At 35.3% G+C, this 21,049-nt stretch overlaps 2 protein-coding genes across 7 annotated transcripts in view; one reads left to right on the plus strand and one right to left on the minus strand.

The window, feature by feature from the left end:
* The window catches only part of Pngl (N-glycanase Pngl), a 52,357-nt gene extending 43,420 nt beyond the window's left edge, over positions 1-8,937 (minus strand). For all 4 annotated transcript variants that reach the window (XM_069819598.1, XM_069819597.1, XM_069819596.1 and 1 more), the window contains exons 1-2: positions 8,646-8,937; positions 882-1,019 (exon numbers count right to left, since the gene is read on the minus strand). In XM_069819598.1, the coding sequence (XP_069675699.1) occupies positions 882-1,019; positions 8,646-8,858 (351 nt within the window). In that variant the 5' untranslated portion in view covers positions 8,859-8,937. The remainder of the gene's footprint in view (positions 1-881; positions 1,020-8,645) is intronic.
* Positions 8,938-15,216: 6,279 nt separating this feature from the next.
* The window catches only part of LOC138695153 (uncharacterized), a 61,671-nt gene continuing 55,838 nt past the window's right edge, over positions 15,217-21,049 (plus strand). For 2 of the 3 annotated variants that reach the window (XM_069819599.1, XM_069819600.1), the window contains exons 1-3: positions 15,256-16,919; positions 18,217-18,303; positions 18,930-19,123. In XM_069819599.1, coding sequence (XP_069675700.1) covers positions 15,335-16,919; positions 18,217-18,303; positions 18,930-19,123 — 1,866 coding nt within the window. In that variant the 5' untranslated portion in view covers positions 15,256-15,334. Of the gene's footprint in view, positions 16,920-18,216; positions 18,304-18,929; positions 19,124-21,049 lie in introns of all 3 variants that reach the window. The other variant, XM_069819601.1, reaches the window with a different exon arrangement.

Here is a 21,049-nt window from a genome sequence, read left to right on the forward strand (position 1 = left end):
GCCCCTATTGTTACTCCTATTAAGACGAACCCAAACAATTTGGTAATGATGATATACAGGGACCGGAACTTTGGCAGAATGCCTTTTTAAATGTGTTAAATCTATCTTCATTTGGGAAGTAAATATGTACGAATTATACCTTTGTGATTGAAACGTCACAGTTTTATGTTGCTCTTTTCTGCCTTTTTTAATATAAATGCCTAATTTACAAAATAAATTCTTTTTTTGCCCTTATTTGATTATTTACCTATTATTTATTAATTTATTATTAAAAATTGCCTACAGGTATATTTTAATTCATTTCTATAACCACTACAATGAAAGTGACTTCACCGAATGTATATTGTCTTTGAGTCAGTTCATATTCTCTTTGGAACAATGACTGTTGATGTGCAAAAATGTATAACAGTAAGCATTTTAATTATCACTTGTGTTTATTTGACAAGGCAACAATGAGTGCGGGTCTAACATTATTTTTAACAGTTATTTTTCTTTCAGTTTCCATTGCTAGCTAAATATTTCATATCGCAACATATCAGTACAACCAAACACAAAAATGCACTCTCCAAGGCTACTGGGAAGATTTCTTTGCTTCCAACAGTAATTGCAACATTGAGTCGAAAATCTCAATTTGCATTTGACTTCTTGCTGCCGAAATCCCTTTGTGGAAAGTGCAAGGTTGTGGGTCTAGCGCAAGGTTTTTGTAATTGCTTTTTATTGCGTATTTTAGCTATTTATAATGCCTTTTTGCCTGCCTATTTTAGCTATTTATGATGCCTTTTTATCTGCCCATTTTAATGATCCATAATGCCTAAACTTCCTGCCTCTGGTGATATATAATGTTGTTAGTGATATAGGAATAATGTTGTATCCTAACTTACCTGTTTATGAAGGTCCTGGGCAGCAGTTCTGCTCTCTGCACCTTTTCCATAGCCGCTTCTCCTTGCAGAGATTTCATTTCTCAATAACTTCAAGTTTTCTATGGACACAGTTGGCGGCAGTACAAGACTATCATCAGCCTACAATCAAAATGAAAAGCTGCAATTCTCAAATTATTTTACAGAAAATCTGGTCCCAAAATGGACTACAGAAAAGGAATGTAATAAAAATATTTTGACAATCAATATCATCTGTTTAATGAAAGAGAATCTTTTTACTTAATTGTGTAGAACTTCAATTGAGAAAGCGACATTATTCTGCTGATGCTGCGTACCAGTGACATGTGGTGATCCAACAGATCACCCAAGATGTTGCGCAGTCAAGTTTTCTTTTCCTTCTTACTACTTATATTTGATTTGATTCAAATATTTATAATATTACTAATTATAAAAATACGTTGGTATTTGGTACCAGTACTTTAACAAAATTTATAAGATTAGGCTTACTGAAACTACTGTTTAAAATAAAAAATACTGCTATAAAAGACTACTCTAACTGTTTAAATAGTCTTACTACCATAACAGTCTAGTAGTTTCAGAACTAAATCAAATCTATTCGTCAATCACTTACAGCAAAATGTTTAATTAAAGAATCGAAAAATGTGTCTCTCTTTTTCTGAGTATTTAATAGTTCACTTTCGACTGATAGTCCAAGATCCGAAAGCTGTTTTTGTCCTGTTCTGTTTCGTGAATATGTCTTAATTTGCTTTAATGCAGAAAATGATCTTTCAACTGTTGCAGTGGACACTGGTATCACATATATAAGCAAAGCTAATAGATAAAGCTGTGGCATCGATTTTCCGAGTGCTGAAGTCCCTAACATCTTAATTAGCTGAGAAGGTGACTTATCAGAAAATTCTTTTGAACTGTGTGCTACGATTAACTCGTTTTTGAGACGTACTTCATCGAAGAAGCAACCAATAATTTTCAAGTAAACTTTTAAAACCATCAGTTGAGAAAACACAAAAGTAACAGCTATACTTTGAAGAATCTAATAAGCACAAAAAGGTAAGCTTTCCATAATCCTGAAATCTTGTATTAATATGTTGTTCGATATTATCGAAAATTTCAAAACATAATCTTCTGTATTTGGTTGTCGTATCTAGAGAAAGATTTCTGTTTAGTTTTCCTGGAAGACCAATATCAGAAACCGTTTTGTCACATATCTCTTGAAAATGGTTTCTTAGAGAATTCACATTATTTTGCGTTTCTGTTATCCTTCTTCTGCAGTAAGCAATATCTAGTGAAGCATTTTGAAGGACACTGAACAAAACATCAGTTAGAGAAAATATACTTTGAAAAGTTGCAAGAAGAAAGCAAAATTCAAAGTTTTCTAAATTTGATAAATATCCTCGAATAACAAAAAGAGTATCACATTCCACTTCTGACTGAATTAAGAAAAACTTGGCGAAGCTGATCCCTTTTTCGTAAACAGTATTGGCAAGTCGAGACAAGTAATTCCATCTTGTTGAGCAAACATGTGGTAATCGTCGACCTAAAAATTCATCAAGAAATTTTGTGCGCTTTGGTGATTTGGAGATGCTGCAAGCCCAGAAAATGTAGCAAAAAATATACGGCACTCAAGAATACTTGAAGCACTTTGTGAGAGTGCTAAATTTAAACAGTGTGCATAGCAGTGAACAAAGAGAGCTTGTGGAAAAGAAGCCTTAATATTAGCTTGACACCAAGTAATGAAGAGGCCATCACTGCACTTCCATCGTAGCTTTGTGTGACAAGTTTTTTATAGCAGTTTGAAAAGCATTGAATATGTCTTAAAATAAGATTAGAAAGTGCTGCCACTGTTTCGTCCTCACTTACAGCACGTAAGCACACAAACCTCTCTACCACCATTCCTTCAATTTTATATCGATAAATGAGACAAAATTGTGATTTATTCGAGATATCAGTTGTCTCATCAGCTAATATGGCAAAAAAAATCAGATTTCTGTAATTACTGTTTAATTTCCTTATTAAGTGCATTGGCAACGTATTTAATTAAATCATTTTGAATACGATTTGATACACCTATAAATACTGTACATTACTCCAAATGATTGTTTTAGAAGAGGGTCGTACTGGGCAGTGTAGTCCAAAAGTTCTAAATAATTACCGCGGTTGTTGGACATTTCGACTCATTGTTTCCTCTAAATGAAAGTTCCAGTTTTGCAAGTAAACAAACGGCATTTATAAGCCTTTTCAGAATGTCTCTATTGCGTGTTACCTTTTCTTTATGTAGAACAATACTTTGTTGTGTTTGGTCACTTAGCTCAGTTTCAATACGCACAGTTCCAAAAGTAGCGAGTGCGATAGAAGCACAAATATGTACAATAGCAACATCATGGTCCCGTATTGCTTTAGTTAAATTATTTAGCTTGCTGCATTCTGTAGTTGTCCAAGTAGAACTTCTGTCACAGCTAAACAGCAAACAATTCCAACAAAATAAGTTGGTCTGTTACACTTATCACTTCCAGTAAGCAGGGTTGTAGTCCGAAACTTTACAGTGCCGGAGCTCTGTATGTTTTTTAACCTTTGGGGAAGGTTTGGATACAAAAAAAAAATAAGACAAAGAAAGAAATGCCATAAAGTAAGACTGTAAGGAGAATGCAAGGCAACACCAATCAATACCTACTCCATTTAGCTTCTGAAGCTCAAGTAAACCAAAATGATCACTGTAAGGGTGATCATTCTGCGCAATGTAATAAGCTGATATAAATTTCGCTTTTGTTGCTTCACGGTGGGCTGCACTCATTTATTCGCCAACATTTTGAATTGATTGCTATATTATGAGCATTGGATTTCTTGTGTTCAATGATTTTTTTCGTAGTGACTTAAGCTTATCTGATCTGTTTGATCCCCAGTAATTTACTGAATATGAGCGCCATTCATTAGATACAGAAATACACTCTTTTTAATGCACCTAACGTAGTTACTTCATGACACACTTTACAGCCTAGCTTACATTGCTTACAATCAATCCACGGATAAGCTTCTTTTTTTCTTGACCACATATTTTCTTCATTCCATACATTCGGCCACTCACTTTGCAGGCCGACTGTTTGGCTTTCACTATTTTGAACATTATGATGTTGAATATTCTTCGCAGTCATACTGGAACTGTATCTTTTGTAACAGTATCTCTAGTTGAATTACTAGGTTCATCAAATAGAAGTGATGGGCTTGAGATATCAATAATATCAGGAGAAGAAGCTCCTGTAACTCCACTAGTAAAAGTAATGGCATGAGAAAAGAAAGAAGTAAATGTTTTTTGTCTATGTTTATTTTGTTACATATTTAGTGAAGGGCAATAGATAAAAACAAAAGCTTCAAGTAGTCTTTTAGTCACATTATAGGCAGTAAATTAATTGTTTAAAATTCACTTCGTAAAATAATTGGGAAACAAACACAACACATTTCGGTAAGTAACACCATAGACAATCTCCTGTATCATACAAAGACGCGAAAACTAACGAAATATAATACGAAACGAAAGTGAATTATGAATGTGATCATTTCGCGCAGGCGCACTAAAGTTTAGTTTGGTGGTTGTCCTGTCACTGATTCTTCCCCCATTTCTCACCACACACCCCTTCCACGCTTCTAGTGGTTCCGAACTTGTTCCGATTTTCTAAGGGAAGCACAGAAAATATAATCACTAAATATTGTAACTTTTCTTTCAAACAAGAATATAACTTTTATTCAAAACAACAATAATCACTTGCTATAATTGAATGTAAACACTCCCATCAACAATGGGATTTCCAATCCACACAGTAACACAGTGTTCGTTATTGCACTCCACAGACGACAATGACAATTTACTTGGATTATTGAGAACAACAATGTACTGCTAATCTTAGCTAATGTTCACAAAGCACTATTTAAAAATCAGAATTGTGAGTTCTCAGTTCACAGTTCGTTTGCCTTGGCTAGTTCTTCTAGCTCAGTCACTCGAGTTCACAGTATCTCAAACCCCAGACCTTCAGAGACAATCCACTGAACTTCGAACTCAGGTAGTTACGGACACACTCAAGTCGAACTCCGGTCTCGAAGCTGGCTTCACTGCTACACAAGAGTGCCTTGCTGTCCAAAACTAGCAATGACTGCAACTAACTAACTCAAGTTCACTCGCGTGTCATATTTATAATTAAACCATAGTTTCCGGAAAGTACGATGTTGGAAATTTCTACAGATGACCAGAAGATGGCGCCTCTCGATTTCTCTGGATTTCTCCCCTCAGTCGCAGGCGCATTACTTCCCCCTCTCTGCCGCAGTCGCCGTCTCTCCTCTCCTCTCTACGCCACAGCACATGCCCCAGGAAGCAGATGCACGCGCAACTTCATTTGCCGTGCCGAGCCATCGCCGACCTTGCCCTCCTTCTGCCGGTCGCGAGATAGTATCCCGGCTGTCACAATATTCTGACATTAACTCAGATATCGTTAGCTGGGAAAGTATTGTGATGTCAAATAGATTTTAAAATTCCAAATCAGTGCCAGAGCTCTGCTCCACCTTCGAACACAGTGCAGGAGTGTCGCTCCACTCCACTTTCAAACACAGTGCAGGAGCATCGCTCCACTCCACTTGCAAACACAGTGCAGGAGCATCGCTCCGCACCGCTCCATCTCCACTACATCCCTGCCAGCAAGTCAATGGCATCTTTTGTAATTGGTATTCTGAAAATGGCAAGTAATATTCTTTTGTTACTAGATTAAATTGCGCAATGCAGGCTTTGGTCTTCCTTTAGAAATCGAAGTTTAATTTTCTTTGAATGTTCTTCGGGAAAACGGTATTTGTAACAAAGCGGCTATAATATCATTATTAGCAGACATAATCAAAACTCTTTGCTGCACTTACATACAAGTACACAATGTAACTACAAAGTACCGGTACAACAAACACGAGAGAAAAGACCCATTAAGGATTTATGAAATTTCAGTATCAGCTTCTTTCTTGTTATGATTTAGCTGTTAATTTAAGTCTCCAGTTGGTAACAATGTTGTGTTTACATATCAAAAGTAGAGACAACATCGTTGTGTTACTTCTCAAGGATGTGGGAAAAATCTAGCCCCACTTACAAATTAATTTCAAACAAATAAAGTGACAGAAATTCTGGTAGGACTGGGGTATCACATGTTCATATTATCCAATCAGAAGCAGTCTCTTACAACATGCTTGAAGTACAGTGAGGGACAGAAATGTTGAGCAGCTCGAGTATTTTCTAAGTCAAAGAATGCCACACTGCGCATGCTCCGGGCCAAAAGCCTGGTTCATACCATGAAGAGATATTCGTGTCTCTTTCCTGTTTAAATATTATGCATCTATGCTGAGGAGATATTAAAACATGAGGGTATTACAATTTAACATGCATACACAAATAGGCTATACAGACGTAAAATGCTGCAGTTTTTTTTTAGAAAAAACAAACCTGTAACATGCAGAAGAACCACAAGCATTCTAACCTGTAATGAAAACATCGAATGCTTGAAAGCAAGCGCAGTGGTCGAGTAGTTAAAGCGTACAAGTCTGGAGTACGGGATCAATAGTTCGAATCCCGACGCTATCAATTATGTTTTATTTTTTTTTAAACAAGTAAGAATAGCCTATATATATACGCTTTTCATATGGCTTCATATTAATTTGAATTCCTAAAAGTTATAGTCTATTAATATTATTTACAGTATCTTTCCACTATATTTAGCTGTAATTCTATACGTATAACAGTTAATTCATTCCAAAGACGCTGTACTACTGTATAATCATTCATATTATACTGTAAGCATGTGGAATTCGGCAATTTTAATTAATTACTTATGGCTTCTAAGGAACCTGGCCCGCCATCGGTCCCTATCCTGTGCAAGATTAATCCAGTCTCTATCATCATATCCCACCTCCCTCAAATCCATTTTAAAATTATCCTCCCATTTACGTCTCGGCCTCCCCAAACGTCTTTTTTCCTCCAGCCTCCCAACTAACATTCTATACGCATTTCTGGAATCGCCCTAAGTACTACATGCCCTGTCCATCTCAAACATCTGGATTTAATATTTCTAATTATGTCATACAATGTTGTGAGACTTTCTCCATTCTTATGTAACTTCATCCCTCCTAGTCCCAAATATTTTCCTAACAACCTTATTTTCAAACAACCTTAAACTCTGTTCCTCTCTCAAAGTGAGCATCCAAGTTTCCCAACCACACAGAACAACTGCTACTATAACTGTTTTATAAATTCTAACTTTAAAGATTTTTTGGGAGCAGACTAGATGACAAAATCTTCTCAACTGAATAATAACAGGCATTTCCCTTATTTATTTTGTGTTTAATTTCCTCCCGAGTGTCATTTACATTTGTTACTGCTGCTCCAAGATATTTGGATTTTTCCACCTCTTTGAAGGATAAATTTCCAATTTTTATATTTTCATTTCGTACAATATTCTGGTCACGAGACATAATCATATACTTTGTCTTTTTTTGGATTTATTTCCAAACCTATTGCTTTACTTGCTTCAAGTAAAACTTTCCGTGTTTTCCCTAATAGTTTGTGGATTTTCTCCTAACATATTCATGCCATCCGTATAGACAAGAAGCTGATGTAACCTGTTCAATTCCAAACTCTCTCTGTTATCCTGAACTTTCCTAATGGCATATTCTAGAGAAAAGTTAAAAAGTAATGGTGACAGTGCATCTCCTTGCTTTAGCCAGCAGTGAATTGGAAAAGCATCATATAGAAACTGGCCAACGGACCTGGCCTGTACGTTTCACCGAGACACGTTTCAATTAATCAAACTAGTTTCTTGGGAATACCAAATTCAATAAGAATATTATGTAAAACTTCCCTCTTAACCGAGTCATATGCCTTTTTGAAATCTATGAATAACTGATGTACTGTACCCTTATACTCCCATTTTTTCTCCAATATCTGTCGAATACAAAAAATCTGATCAATAGTCGATCTATTACGCCTGAAACCACACTGATGATCCCCAATAACTTCATCTACATATGGAGTTAATCTTCTCAAAAGGATATTCGACAAAATTTTGTACGTCAACAAAAGTGATATTCCTCGAAAGTTACTACAGTTAGTCTTGTCCCCCTTCTTAAAAATAGGTACGATTATGGACTCCTTCCATTGTTCTGGTACAATTTCCTTTTCCCAAATTGCAAGTACAAGTTTATAAATTTCGCTAGATAACGCCCTTCCACCCTCTTGTATTAATTCTGCTGGAATTTGATCAATACCTGGAGACTTGTACTTTTTCAGATTTTCTATCGCAATTTCGACTTCAGAAAGTGTGGGTTCGGGTATAAACAGCTCAGCAGTTTGTATTTCAATTTCGTCCCGATCATTTCTACTTGGCCTATGTATATTTAATAGTTGCCCAAAATAGTTTTTCCATCTGTTAAGGATCGAATGAGAGTCTGCAAGCAAGTCACCATTCTCATCCTTGATTACGTTTACCCTTGCCTGATATCCATTTTTAAATTCCTTTATATCCTTATATATATATATATATATATATATATATATATCGAATGTTTTTATTCTTACTATTTGTTTCTACCTCATTCAGTTTTTCCTTCAATTAAAATCACCGTGATCGAAAATGAGCTGTCACTGCTTCATCGGTGAGTGAAAAATCACGTTTTACCCCATCTCTAATTGCACGTGTGGAGAAAAAAAACCGGAGAATCACAATACCTACGTACTTCTTCAAATCCCATTTGAAATAAGCATTCCATTGCACCAACGGCTGACAAGAGTTTGTTGACAACTGTAGGATTATCAAGTCTGATACTTCTATACTTTGGATTTGTTGGATTGTTGATAATGTTGTCTACAAGTTTCAACAGCAACGACGTAGTCTCTAGATATACTTCTTTAGGATTCTCCTCTAAAGCCAATACACAACTCATTGTCATGATGTCTTAGCGATGAGTCAAAGAATTATGAAAGTATCGCCATGAAGCAAGAACACAGATTCAGTCATATACATTGTAGTCAGTGTTGCCAACTGGTTATCACTGAATCCAGCTAGACGGAGTTTAAATATAAGCTATTTTCGAGCGAAAAAAAGCTAAATTTTTCATAAAAACACTTTCAAGTAATTCAAAATGGTATTTATAGATAGGTTACTGTTAATTATATATCACATGTTTTAATATTGAATAATTGAAAGTATGATTACTTGATTTAAATAGAGATTTCCTCAGGATCATTGGGGTCAATATTATATTCAATAAAAATGAAGAAATACTTGCAGTGGCGACAATATCTCTGCTATTAGATCAAGAGGACTAATAACATAACACAGTTTAGTATATACAAGCGCTGGCCTTCTATGCCCAAGGTTGCGGGTTCGATCCCGGGCCAGGTCGATGGCATTTAAGTGTGCTTAAATGCGACAGTCTCATGTCAGTAGATTTACTGGCATGTAAAAGAACTCCTGCGGGACAAAATTCCGGCACATCCGGCGACGCTGATATAACCTCTGCAGTTGCGAGCGTCGTTAAATAAAACATAACATTTTTTTAACAGTATATACAGTTGCGAAGCTTGGCATGAGGATCACATAAGTTCAGTTCCAGAGCCTTCTTTATTTACAAGCCGCGGCCATACGTCGGCAACACTGTAATTATCTGTCACCCGGAGGCTGACCGTACAGTACACGTGTTTGTGCTAATGCCGATTTCCAATGTAAATTAATGTTACAATTTAAGTGTGTGTCGATGGAATTATGTTTGCGGTCATACCAAACGTTAATTGTTGATGTATTATAAACTAAATGCGTGTTGGTGATAAAAAAACAAGACAATAAATGAAAATAAAATGGATGCAGTCTTTGGGAATTTTTACGGTTATGGATGACAAAGTAATTGACTATTCTATTAAATATTGTATAACCACATTTTTATATTCTTATTTGTGAGTTGTGTGTATCAGAATTCTAGTCAAATTGTTGGGTCTCGCCTGCTATATCAATAAAGTTACGCCGTTGGTTTTCAAAGTCATTGTAAACAGCTGTTTTGTGATCCCACAAATGTTGCAGTTTTGTTGAAGATTCGGAATGCCTGCTATACGTCAGAACTATCTATAATTTGTACATGCATGTAATCACTTCGTTGGTGGTCAATGTTACTTATGTCCCGCCCACTATAGAGACATAGGCCAATTTTACACATATTCAGGCCGTGTCTCAAAGCTCAAGTCCAAACTACACACTAGTGACTAGCAACTAGGTGACTTGTAAACTACACACTAGGGAGCTTTGGAAATGTATGCTTGAATCATGGCCTTCTTCACAGACTATTTTTCTAAAAAACCATGACATCATGGTGCAGCACTGAATTAAGAAGGCAGTGTCCTAATGCAGTTTCATTACGACTTAAGGAAAAGATAAGGGCTTAATATATTACATTAATGTTTACAACATTGTACAGAAGGTACTAACAATGTCAATGTTCATTATTTCACTTCCAAAGCATTTTCAGATTTCATAACCCCAATTGCTGATGAGGTATCCATGTTTGTTTAGAATACAAGTCAACAATCAAGCAAGCATTTTTGTTTGCTAGCTACTGCGGACTTGATTGCTATGCACTACGTAGCTTTGGATCGTAACTTCTGACATCATGTCCGGCTATTTAGTCAACAATCTAGTTCACTTCAACCGAAAATGTAGCTTTGAGACACAGCCTTAGTATAACTTGTTCCTTCTTTGACAGGTTAGGTTTGGTTAGTTTAGGTTTTTGTTATAGCCTACCTTGCATATACGATTATAGCGCAACATTGGCAGTGATAAAAGTGAAATATTCGTTCAGTGGGCGTTGGATACTCTACATTCACCCACTTGGTATTTACAGGATTTAAAGTTCACTGAGTTTACGCTAATTGATACATACATGTACTTAATAGATAATGTTGCGTTTTGTTACGTATTATGTTGAAGGGATGTGTTTTCATTCTTTCATAGATTGTTTTACTTGGCTTAACTGTATTTACATCCTCATACTTTTATTATAATAGGAATGTCAATAGTTTCTTCTGTTTACATTTTATTTTAGGCCTATTTGCATAATTCACAATTTTAGCTTGTTTTCTGTAGTTATATTTATTTAAAATTATATTTTAAAAAGTTTATAACAAATAATTTAGGATAACAGTATTGTTATGGTGACTGGCCAGGTTCAAACTAAAACTGGCTTCCTGGACATCTGAAATATTTATAGAAAAGCACGACATAATCACATGAAATTAAAATGCATATGATATCCTACACCTTTCATGACAGAGGTGAAACAACATTAAGCGGCAAAACATTGTCAATTTACTAGCCACATAATGGTTAATTGATTGGAATAGGGTATTGCGAAAGTACGTCATTATTTTATTTATTTTTGGTACAAGTAACATTTCTTTAAGTATTTATTTATTTTCCCTTGTACCATCAATAAAAAAAAACAAGTATGTTTTTATTTATTTTTTTAAAATTATAAATGTAGTTGCTACGACACATAGGCACACAGCACTTTCTAGGCATCTGAAATATTTTTAGAAAAACACGATAGATAATCGCAGAAGATAATATTAAAATATATCCTAAACCTTTCACAGATGAAACACCATTAAGTCGCAAAACACTGTCAATTTGCTAGCCACAAATTTGTTAACTGAATGGAACTTAAGAATACTGCGTAGGAACTTACGTCTTTATTGCATTATTGATTTTATTATTTTCAGTGCAAGGAATATCTTTTTTATTTATTTATTTACCTTCGTACTATCAATAAAAACATGTTTTTTTTTTGTAATTATTTTAAGTGGCAGCCTTTGTATGTAAGTAGCCTACTTACGCCGTATTCTGAAGTATAGCTAATTGATTGCAATAAAACACTATTTTCGAACCCGTAATAATTTACATCACTACTCTGAATCTTGATCTTACCTTTGTGCATGAAGTAACATTGAAAAAATACGCGTTACGTATAACGAAAGCAATGAGCAAACACAATATCACTCTAAAATCTCCCGCCTCCACTCTGCGTTGCCAAACCTACCCATGCCCCGGCTTGTAACTAAAGAAGGCTCTGTCAGTGTTGCCAACTGTTACCAGATATCACCAAATGTAAAATCACGATCCTATGCATAGACTTGCGAAGCTTGGCATGATTTTTTGCATTTCTCGCGATAATTGCTAGCCGCTTGGAGCGTTCTGAGTACTAGGAACAGTAGACTGTTCCACTGCCATCGTGATTTAATATAAGGAGACCATGTGACTCGCTTAACCCGATCACGGAGGGTGGCGTTTCAATCATATAAATTAGTTGCAATGCATAAAGAGTAACATATATTTCTCTAAAATATAGTGTAATTGCATTAATAAATTTAAAACAATGATTATGAGACACTTCAGACATAATTCACTTGCGAGTTAAGGTGTAATATTATTTTTGGTGTGAAAATTACGTTGTTCGTATGTGTAATACCTGCCTTTATTCGGAATAAATATTGCGAAATTCTTGTACATTCATTAATGCACGATTCAATAATTTTCATTTGCACCGCACGGATATTTAGATATGTTGAAATTATAGGTTATGTTTACTGCACCAATACTTCAATATTCGCATTTATACATTATAATTAAGCATAAAGTTACGTGTGATAACTTTTAAATGCAATTTATCTCTATTTCAGTTGTACTTATTCGTTTCTTACGGTACTCCAATGTGAAGTCTGATTAATGTACGGTACTGTGTTAGTAGGCTATACTATATAGCACAGAGGTAGTTCCTTTGTACTCACATTCCTTGCATATACGGAACTGTGACAGGTTCAGTTTGGTTAGTTTCGGCTTTTATTATGCTTATACGATCACCTGCACCTCCACAAAAAAAATCTCTTATAAATTCAACGATATTCACTTTCGAAATCGCAGGAACTACCTCAGCGCTAGTTCCACCGCTTTATGAATGCTGCCTTATTGGCCTTCAGACACTTGACTATATTGAAGTACGGTAACCTCACAGCGCTATTACTAGAGCAACTAGATTTACAAAGTCTCAAATGCCCTGCCATTACATATGTAGGCCTATGTTATGTCATATGGAAATTATGGGTTATTAGTTATATTCCTATATTCGCAATTATACATTATAATTAAGCATTACGTTATGTATGATACGCCGCACGTTCAATTTGTCTGTATTTTAATACTACAATTGAGTACGTACTGAATTATTGCATTTATCTACTTCCTAAGAGATGAAATAACACAATCGTACGTACACTAATTTCATAGGAGTGGTATCACAGTCTACTATATACAGTCGCGAAGCTTGAGGTGTTTTTTTGCAAATCTCGTGATAAAGCGCTCCAAGCGGTTAGCAACTAGAAACAATAGATTGTCCATGGTCGACTTTGGACTGTGTCCTATTTCTATCGCGTGCTAGCTCGTTGCGTAGTTCACATTGATGCTTGTGAAATGTTCGTTATTGGTTGTAACGAAAATATTAATGGCTAAAATATAATTATTGGAATAATAATATGGGACAAGGAGGAGACGTTTGTAGTGCTACAAATTGTAGCAACAGTTAGAGGAAGAGGCCAGAGTTATCCTTTTTCCGATTTCCGAAAGATTCAGAAAGGTTCCTGGGTTTCCACAAGAATGCTGTGCAGAAACAAAACTGTTAATTTTGAAGTTCTTTGTGACTGTTAGAATACATTATTTCCTTAAATTTCACAATGAAATGTTTCAGTCTAACCGAAAGGACATTAGATACCGGTTAAAGTTCTGTCATTTAGGCTGCTAAATTTCCAGAGAAATAAAGGTTAGGTCTACTTTTTTTTTTCAGAGGATATATTTTTAATTGTAGCTATTAATTTTGTTATTATTTTTATGTGTTATTTTACTAAAGACGTAGAAAAATTAAGTTTGTTTTAATGAAATTTATTGATCACGTTTTATTTTCAATTCTGGTGGGATTATTATTGCTTAGGCCTACTTTTTTTGTCAAAGGATATGTTTTTAATTATAGCTGTTAATTTTGTTGTTATTTTTATTTGTTGCTTTACTAGAGACGTAGAAAAAGTTTGTTACAGTAAAATTTATTGATCACGTTTTATTTCCAATTCTGGTGTCATTATTATTGCTTAACCTCATCCCTATTTATTAACTACGTAAGCCTACACTGCAAGTACCGGTACACGTAAGTTACTCCATTAATTCATATTTCCATTATTATTGTTGTAAAGAGAAATGCAAATTAATATTTATTGGTTTCATAGTTAATTATCGCTATAATCTTGAATGAGTGAAGCTATTATAGTAAATTTCAGTTCGTTTTGCACAAACAAAAATTATATTAACTTATTTCTTGCAGTTATCTTCGAGTTTATGGTGAAATTTAATATACTTCATTAAAATAATAAATTAACTTTATGCATTTAATATTTCAATAATGGAAGGAAGGTGTTAATTTTTCCAAAAGAACACGACAACGAAAGTGTAACATATTTTGTCGGCTGCTAGGAGAGAGATCTCCGATGATGAGGTGATAGTAGCGATCCTAGTGGTGGGCAACTACCCATGTTTGCATTTTTACTACATATTGAGCTTCGTGACTGTATATAGTAGACTGTGGTGGTATGGTAAATTTTCTATCCATTATTAAGGAAGGCAAATGTGCTAAATTGAAATCACAATATAAATTCTTTTTTTTTATTAAACCTTAAAATAGCTTCCATTCTAAACTTAAAATGTTGATGCGAATAGATTATGTTAACATGTAAAATTCTCTTCACATTAAAATACGGTAACACAGTTTTGTAATTATTTCTGCAACTAATTATGCAATAAGAAGTAAACGGAACTTATGGACATATTACACTGAATAAAACTTAGCAATGATACGCAATATATTTCACTGAACTCCATACACTGAAATAAAAAAACAGAACATACATTATCGTTTGTTCGGGAAAGGGTCTGTGCTGAGGCGATAGTAGCGATCCCGGTGGTCAGGAACTACTTATGGATGCATATTTATTAAGTATTGAGCTTTGCAACTGTATACTTTAAACTGTGATATAATGTGATTATGTCATGAAGATTGCATACTCCAATGAAATTAACCAGATATTTTCATGACTATTATCCCTGATGACATATATTTTGTGATCAAAGCTATTATGTGGAAACGTATATTTCTCAATATTATTTGAAGTTTACGATATTACTGCACTCTGTTGGCTGAGCAAAACGATATTTGTGAGTGAATAACCATTTTGAATATCAGAGTGCTATGGAACATTTCGATTTTATAATTTCGATTGTTATGGTGTTCATGGAATTTTCATGGTGGTGAGAGTGTAAACCCCTTCGAAACGGGGACAACAAATGTCTTGTAAAAGGGTTCCTCAGATAAATCGAAAAGGTCGCGGGCGAATTAAATGTGATTATGACAATCTGAACAAACTTAATTTCGACAAATCTTCAGATTCCGTTGATATGTGCTCAAAGACGGTTCTACAAGACAACCAAGATGTCATTCAAATTTCGCGTAATGGTGATTCATTGAGTGAACTGGAAATATCAACATCTACAAATTTCTCATTACATACCCAAGCAGAGATAGTGCAAGACATTACAGGTGTCGGTGTGGATGAATGGTTTAAACAAAGAACAGAATCTGTATCAAGTATAGATTTAGACACCGTAATGAAGACCGAAGTGTTGGAATCGACTTACTTGTCCGAAAACATTGGTCATAATTTTTTATCAAACAAAGATGTAGACATGACATGTATAGTGACGAATATTTGTGACATAGGATTAAGTTTAGATAACCCACCTAATATAGCTGATGGATCAAAGAGTAAACAGACAGAATGTGAAAATACTATATTGAACAACTACTCCTCGGATCAAGATCCACTTCTAAATAATTTAGATGGAAGTGACTTATTAGATAAAGATATGTTAGTTGAAAATACTGGTATCAGCAATACACATAAACCGGACCTTGTTGACAAATCTAACAAACCGCGTATTCCAGGAAATTATGTGAGTGAATCAAATGAAGATAATTATTCCTCTATTGGAGTCCCATCCAGTTTTATAAAACAGGATAAAGAATTTAAAGAAAACCTGTGGAATGGGAGTGAAATAAATGATACGCAGCCAACAATTAAAGGTGTAAAAACGAAGTCGAACTGGGAAAGTTTGTCAACAACAGGTAAAAGAAGTGTGGACACAGATTCAGAAAAAGATACAGGTATTGATTTTCCTGAATTTAATTTAATTACCTTTCAGATTGATACCAGTGATACATTAAGTAATATTAATCAGCTACCTCAAGTGGAAACAAGCAATAAAGAGATGGCTGTCACTGCAACTGCTAATGATAATGTAAAGGCTCTTATTAATAAAAAATATATTCTTCCTACCCAAGTGGATGTGTCAAAAAAAGATGATATAAATTCAATAGAAACTAATAACATAAAGAAAAGCATCTCCAGAACATGCACTGCAACTGCTCCCTCTTGCAAAGTTAGCGTGGCTCTCCCATCAAATTCCCGAAGTCTGTTAAAAAGTCCTCTCAAACCATCAAACATTACTAAGAGTACAAGTGTTCAGAAGCCAGGAGATTCTTCTCGGGTTCGAACACAGACGAAAACTCAGGAATTAGAGGGAAGAGCAGCAATCGCTTTGTCTGAAGAAGGTTCCAAAGCAGCACTGCACCTTAAGAAAACACCTTCGATGGCTATTATTGCAATTTCCACTGACAAATCAAAAAATACAACGGAAATCGTTATTAATACTCCATTTGGCGAACAAGTGTTCAAGGGGAAGACAACTGATCTGATGAAAGCGACATCTGGATTTTGGCAAAAACTGGATAATAACAAGATCCAGAAGACTGACCAACCTGTGACAATTAGTACTGTGAGCTGTGCGACCGAACAGCCCCCATTGCTGGAGGGTAATTAAGTTTGTGTTAAATCATTGAGGATGCTTAGTAGGCCAATGTACAAAATTAATCTAAATCTGAATATTAATCACTGGGATATCAGTGATTATGGTGGGAGTATAAGTTTCGAATTCACTTCCGTCATAAGTACTACTGTAAAATTGTAACTGTCCAAGAAATTTGAATTGGACAATTTTTTTTATCACATTTCGTATTATATCTAGATAGATATCACTCTCTCAATTGGAAAAATATGCCTATGAAATGCAGGCCTTTTTTTCTCTTCAAAAGTAACATTCGAGTATCCGAATGCTTATGTCAAGATAAAAAAAAGTTGTTGTTGTTTTCTAATGCCAGGCGTTTGACAATAAAGTCATTTGACCTCTTGCACTCCAATATTTTTCAAAGATATTATCATGACCAGCCACTGAAGCACAGATTTTGAGGTGTTCCGAATCCATTTCTTGGTTTGAGTTGCACAATGGGCACAAAAAAATTAGAGTAGACTGAGTTTAAATTTTTACATACTTAATGTTATAAGTTGTATTCAGTTATTTCCTGCCGAAAGACAGTTAGAATAGCCTAAGTGGCAAGGCTTGTAGTGCAAGTCTTTGGTTCGATTCCTGCCTTTTCGTTTATTAAAAGTTCACATATGGATTCTATCAAGCGAACGTGTTTCACACATTTTGTAAAGTAGCCCTTTTAAGAAAGATAAACAAAATCTCTTTCAGTGTCTATCTAATGTCTTTGAATGGTAATTGCTAAACACGAAATTATCTCCGGGCATACCAATGGTCGTTTTCCTTTCCATGAGGATTTATATAGTGCTTTCAATAAAAGTTGTGTAGCTTCATTATTCAATATATTCCATGTCCATAAGCAATTTCTATTTATTGTTCGCATTATTCAATTTCACCATTGCTTTCACTTCCTAGTTTAGAGCAATACTTTTCTGACATAACATAATTTTGCAACCTTCCTATATAGCATCTCTGTTTATAAGATATTTCTTTATAAAATTAGTTCAACACATTATTATTAATTTTATGAATTTCTTCCAGAACTCAACCACATAATAAGCAGTTATAAACCAAATTGCATAAGTATGACAGTAACAGAAGCCTGATAACTTTTTCGATAAAACTATTTTTATGAAAATAAAAAGGTAACTTCGTGCTGTTGTTTACACAGGTACCTCATGTTGGTATTTGGCATTATACAAATTCAAATTCGTGAAGTGGGGAGTTCTTCAAGTTATATTACCTATGTTAGATTCTGCTGCAGGCATCTTATTGTGCATTGTTCGCAGTTTCTGGTGAGCAGGCTGTATCTCTTGCTGCTGATGTGCAGTGTGATATATCTGAAGAAGGAGAAGAATTTGGCGACCAAGTAACAGGTACCGTTGGCCATTTGATGTCCCTTAAACAATAGGAACTATTCACTTTCATAATATTGTAGTAATGATCAAGCACTCAATTTGTCTCATCTTTGATATCATACTCATTGTTAAGAAAGCCTAGTGACATTTATTTTATGCTAGTTAATTTTAGTGAAAAGGAATTGTAAAGAGACAGTTTATATTCTATGCTTTGTACAAGAAAGCTGAACACAGCTCCTAGCTCTGGCCAGTCATATGAATACCGAACAATGTCTTCACGAATTTCAAGCTTGTTACACATCATTGTCTATCATGTTAGGAACAAAACAAACAAAGAAGAAAGAACTTAGCTCAGTGCTACTGATTTACTTGCTGATTCAGAGTTGCGCTTGGGAGTGGGTTCGATTTCTGCTTGGATTGATTACCTTGTTGGTTTTTCTGAGGTTTTCCCCAACTGTAAAGCAAATATCAGGTAATGTATGGCGAATCCTCGGCCTCATCTCGCCAAATATCATCTCGCTATCACCAATTTCATCGACGCTAAATAACCCATTAGTTTATACAGAATCATTGAATAACCAAATAAAGAAAAACCCTACAGCGGTGGTTTATAATTTTATCTGTTGCTCCTTGTTTGTTGACAGAGGATGATCAACCAGTAGTGGAAGCCCTTGCTGAACTCGGAATAAGTGTGGACAAGGAAAGTGTGTTCTGTGTGACAACAGGAAATGGACAGAAACTGTGGGTGTGTCCTGTGAAGGACTGTGGCAAGATGTATCCACGACAGAGTATGCTCAAAGTTCACGTTCTCAGCCATTACAACGTTAGACCTTTCAGGGTTGGTGTTCTCTCTTTGTCAGTAAGCCATCCTAGTAGTTGACTAAATATTTCCAGTGGGTACTGAAATTACAGGGCAATTACAAATGATTCATCAGGTTTTAAGTCAAATATTTGCGAAAACTATGAATGCAATATGTTTGTGCTAATCATGAATCGAAAGAAAAACTCTGGAAGTTTACTCTTCCATTGTTGTAACTCTGGCGCATGTAGACAGACGACAGCACAGGCATAGTTTTCAAAATCGTGTCTATGCAGCAGAAAGCATTCGCAGTTGTGGAATATGAGAAGTGACTTTTCTTTGTTACTGTACAGGATGCGTTCCGGAGACAATATCCTGGAACTTCACTGTCAGGTCACCAAAGCATTCTGCAATGACATCATCAATTTAAGGCGACTGGTACCATGAGTAAAGGTAAAAGCAATGGATTCCCAAGCATTTCTAATGAAACAGTGGAGTGAGTGAGGTCTAGTTTCATTTGCAGCCCTCAGAAATCAACGTACTGCGCCAGTCAGGAACTTGATATTCCACAACCGACTGTATGGAAAGTTTTACGAACCTGATTGCAAATGAAGAAACTGTACTGCAAAAGCTAAAACCGGAAGACCTTGTTAAACAATATAAATTTTGTAATTCCATGCAGGCTGCTATGGAGGATCTTCTAATGTTTAGTGACGAGGTCACATTTCACTTGAGTGACAAAATTAATCACCATAACGTATGCATCTGGGGTACTGAAAAACCACGTTTCACAGTGCAAAATGAACGAGATTCTCCAAAAGCGAATGTTTGCTGCAGTGTCTAAATCACGGAGACAACTGTGACTGGTATACTGCAGCAGTGGTTGTCTCCTCAAGTGACTGAGGATTCCAATAACTTTATATTCCAACTTGATGGGGAGCCGCACACTGAAGTGCGTCGCTACCTGAACACAGAACTCCCTCACTGTTGGGTTGGGCAATGCTCTGAAGATGAGTAGTGTCGTTACAGTGGCCTCCTAGATCCCCCTCTGGGGTATGTAAAGACATAGTGTACATGCCACCACTACCAGCAACTTTGGTTGAGCTCAAGGATCGCATTACGACCATTACCAAGGATATGCTACTGCACGTATGGGACGAACTTCAATATCGCATCGATGTGTGTTGTGTAATGAGAGGAAGCCACATTGAACACTTGTGAAGATGTGTCCAAAACTTAGACAGTTTCTGTTTATTTTGATACATCATACATTAAATGTTATAGTTTTCTTTACGCAGCCACTTAAACCTGATGAATCATTTGTAATTGCCCTATATTTACATTTGGAATGAAGATGATTAGAGTAGGACAGGACACCTGGAAACAAATCCAAACTTATACATTGAATTTTATTATTATTATTATTATTTTATTTTTTTTTTTTAAACATATACAGTAAAACTTCATTTATACGTTTTTATGGGAGTCTGAAGGGAAAAAAAACGCATAAGTGAGAAAAACATAATTGAAATGACATTTAATAATAACTCAAATAGCATTTGGAGACTATATGCGGAGAAAGAGTTGTCAACTTAGTAAAATTTTCACAAGAGAAATTTATAACTTCACAGTTAAACCATCTTTGAGTCTATAATACAGTATGCTGAAATTTATGACACACATTCTTGAAGAATGTAACATTATTTGTAGGAAATCTTAGCTGCTTAGGGCCAAATCTGGCTGATATATTACATTTGAAATTTCAGTCCAAAAATGTTACGACATTGACTTGTCTTGTTCTTTTAGTGAGATCTTCATTTAGCAACATGTGATTACTTTAGTTATTTTGGACTGCGTGCTCCTAAGAATAAATCACATCTGCAAATTGTGATAACTGTTCCATAATTTGTTCAGTTACATCATGGTGTTTTACGAAATGTTTCTAAAGCAGTAATAGCGTCATTA

The sequence above is a fragment of the Periplaneta americana genome, chromosome 2 (assembly GCF_040183065.1).
Source record: "Periplaneta americana isolate PAMFEO1 chromosome 2, P.americana_PAMFEO1_priV1, whole genome shotgun sequence".
NCBI classification, from domain to species: domain Eukaryota; kingdom Metazoa; phylum Arthropoda; class Insecta; order Blattodea; family Blattidae; genus Periplaneta; species Periplaneta americana.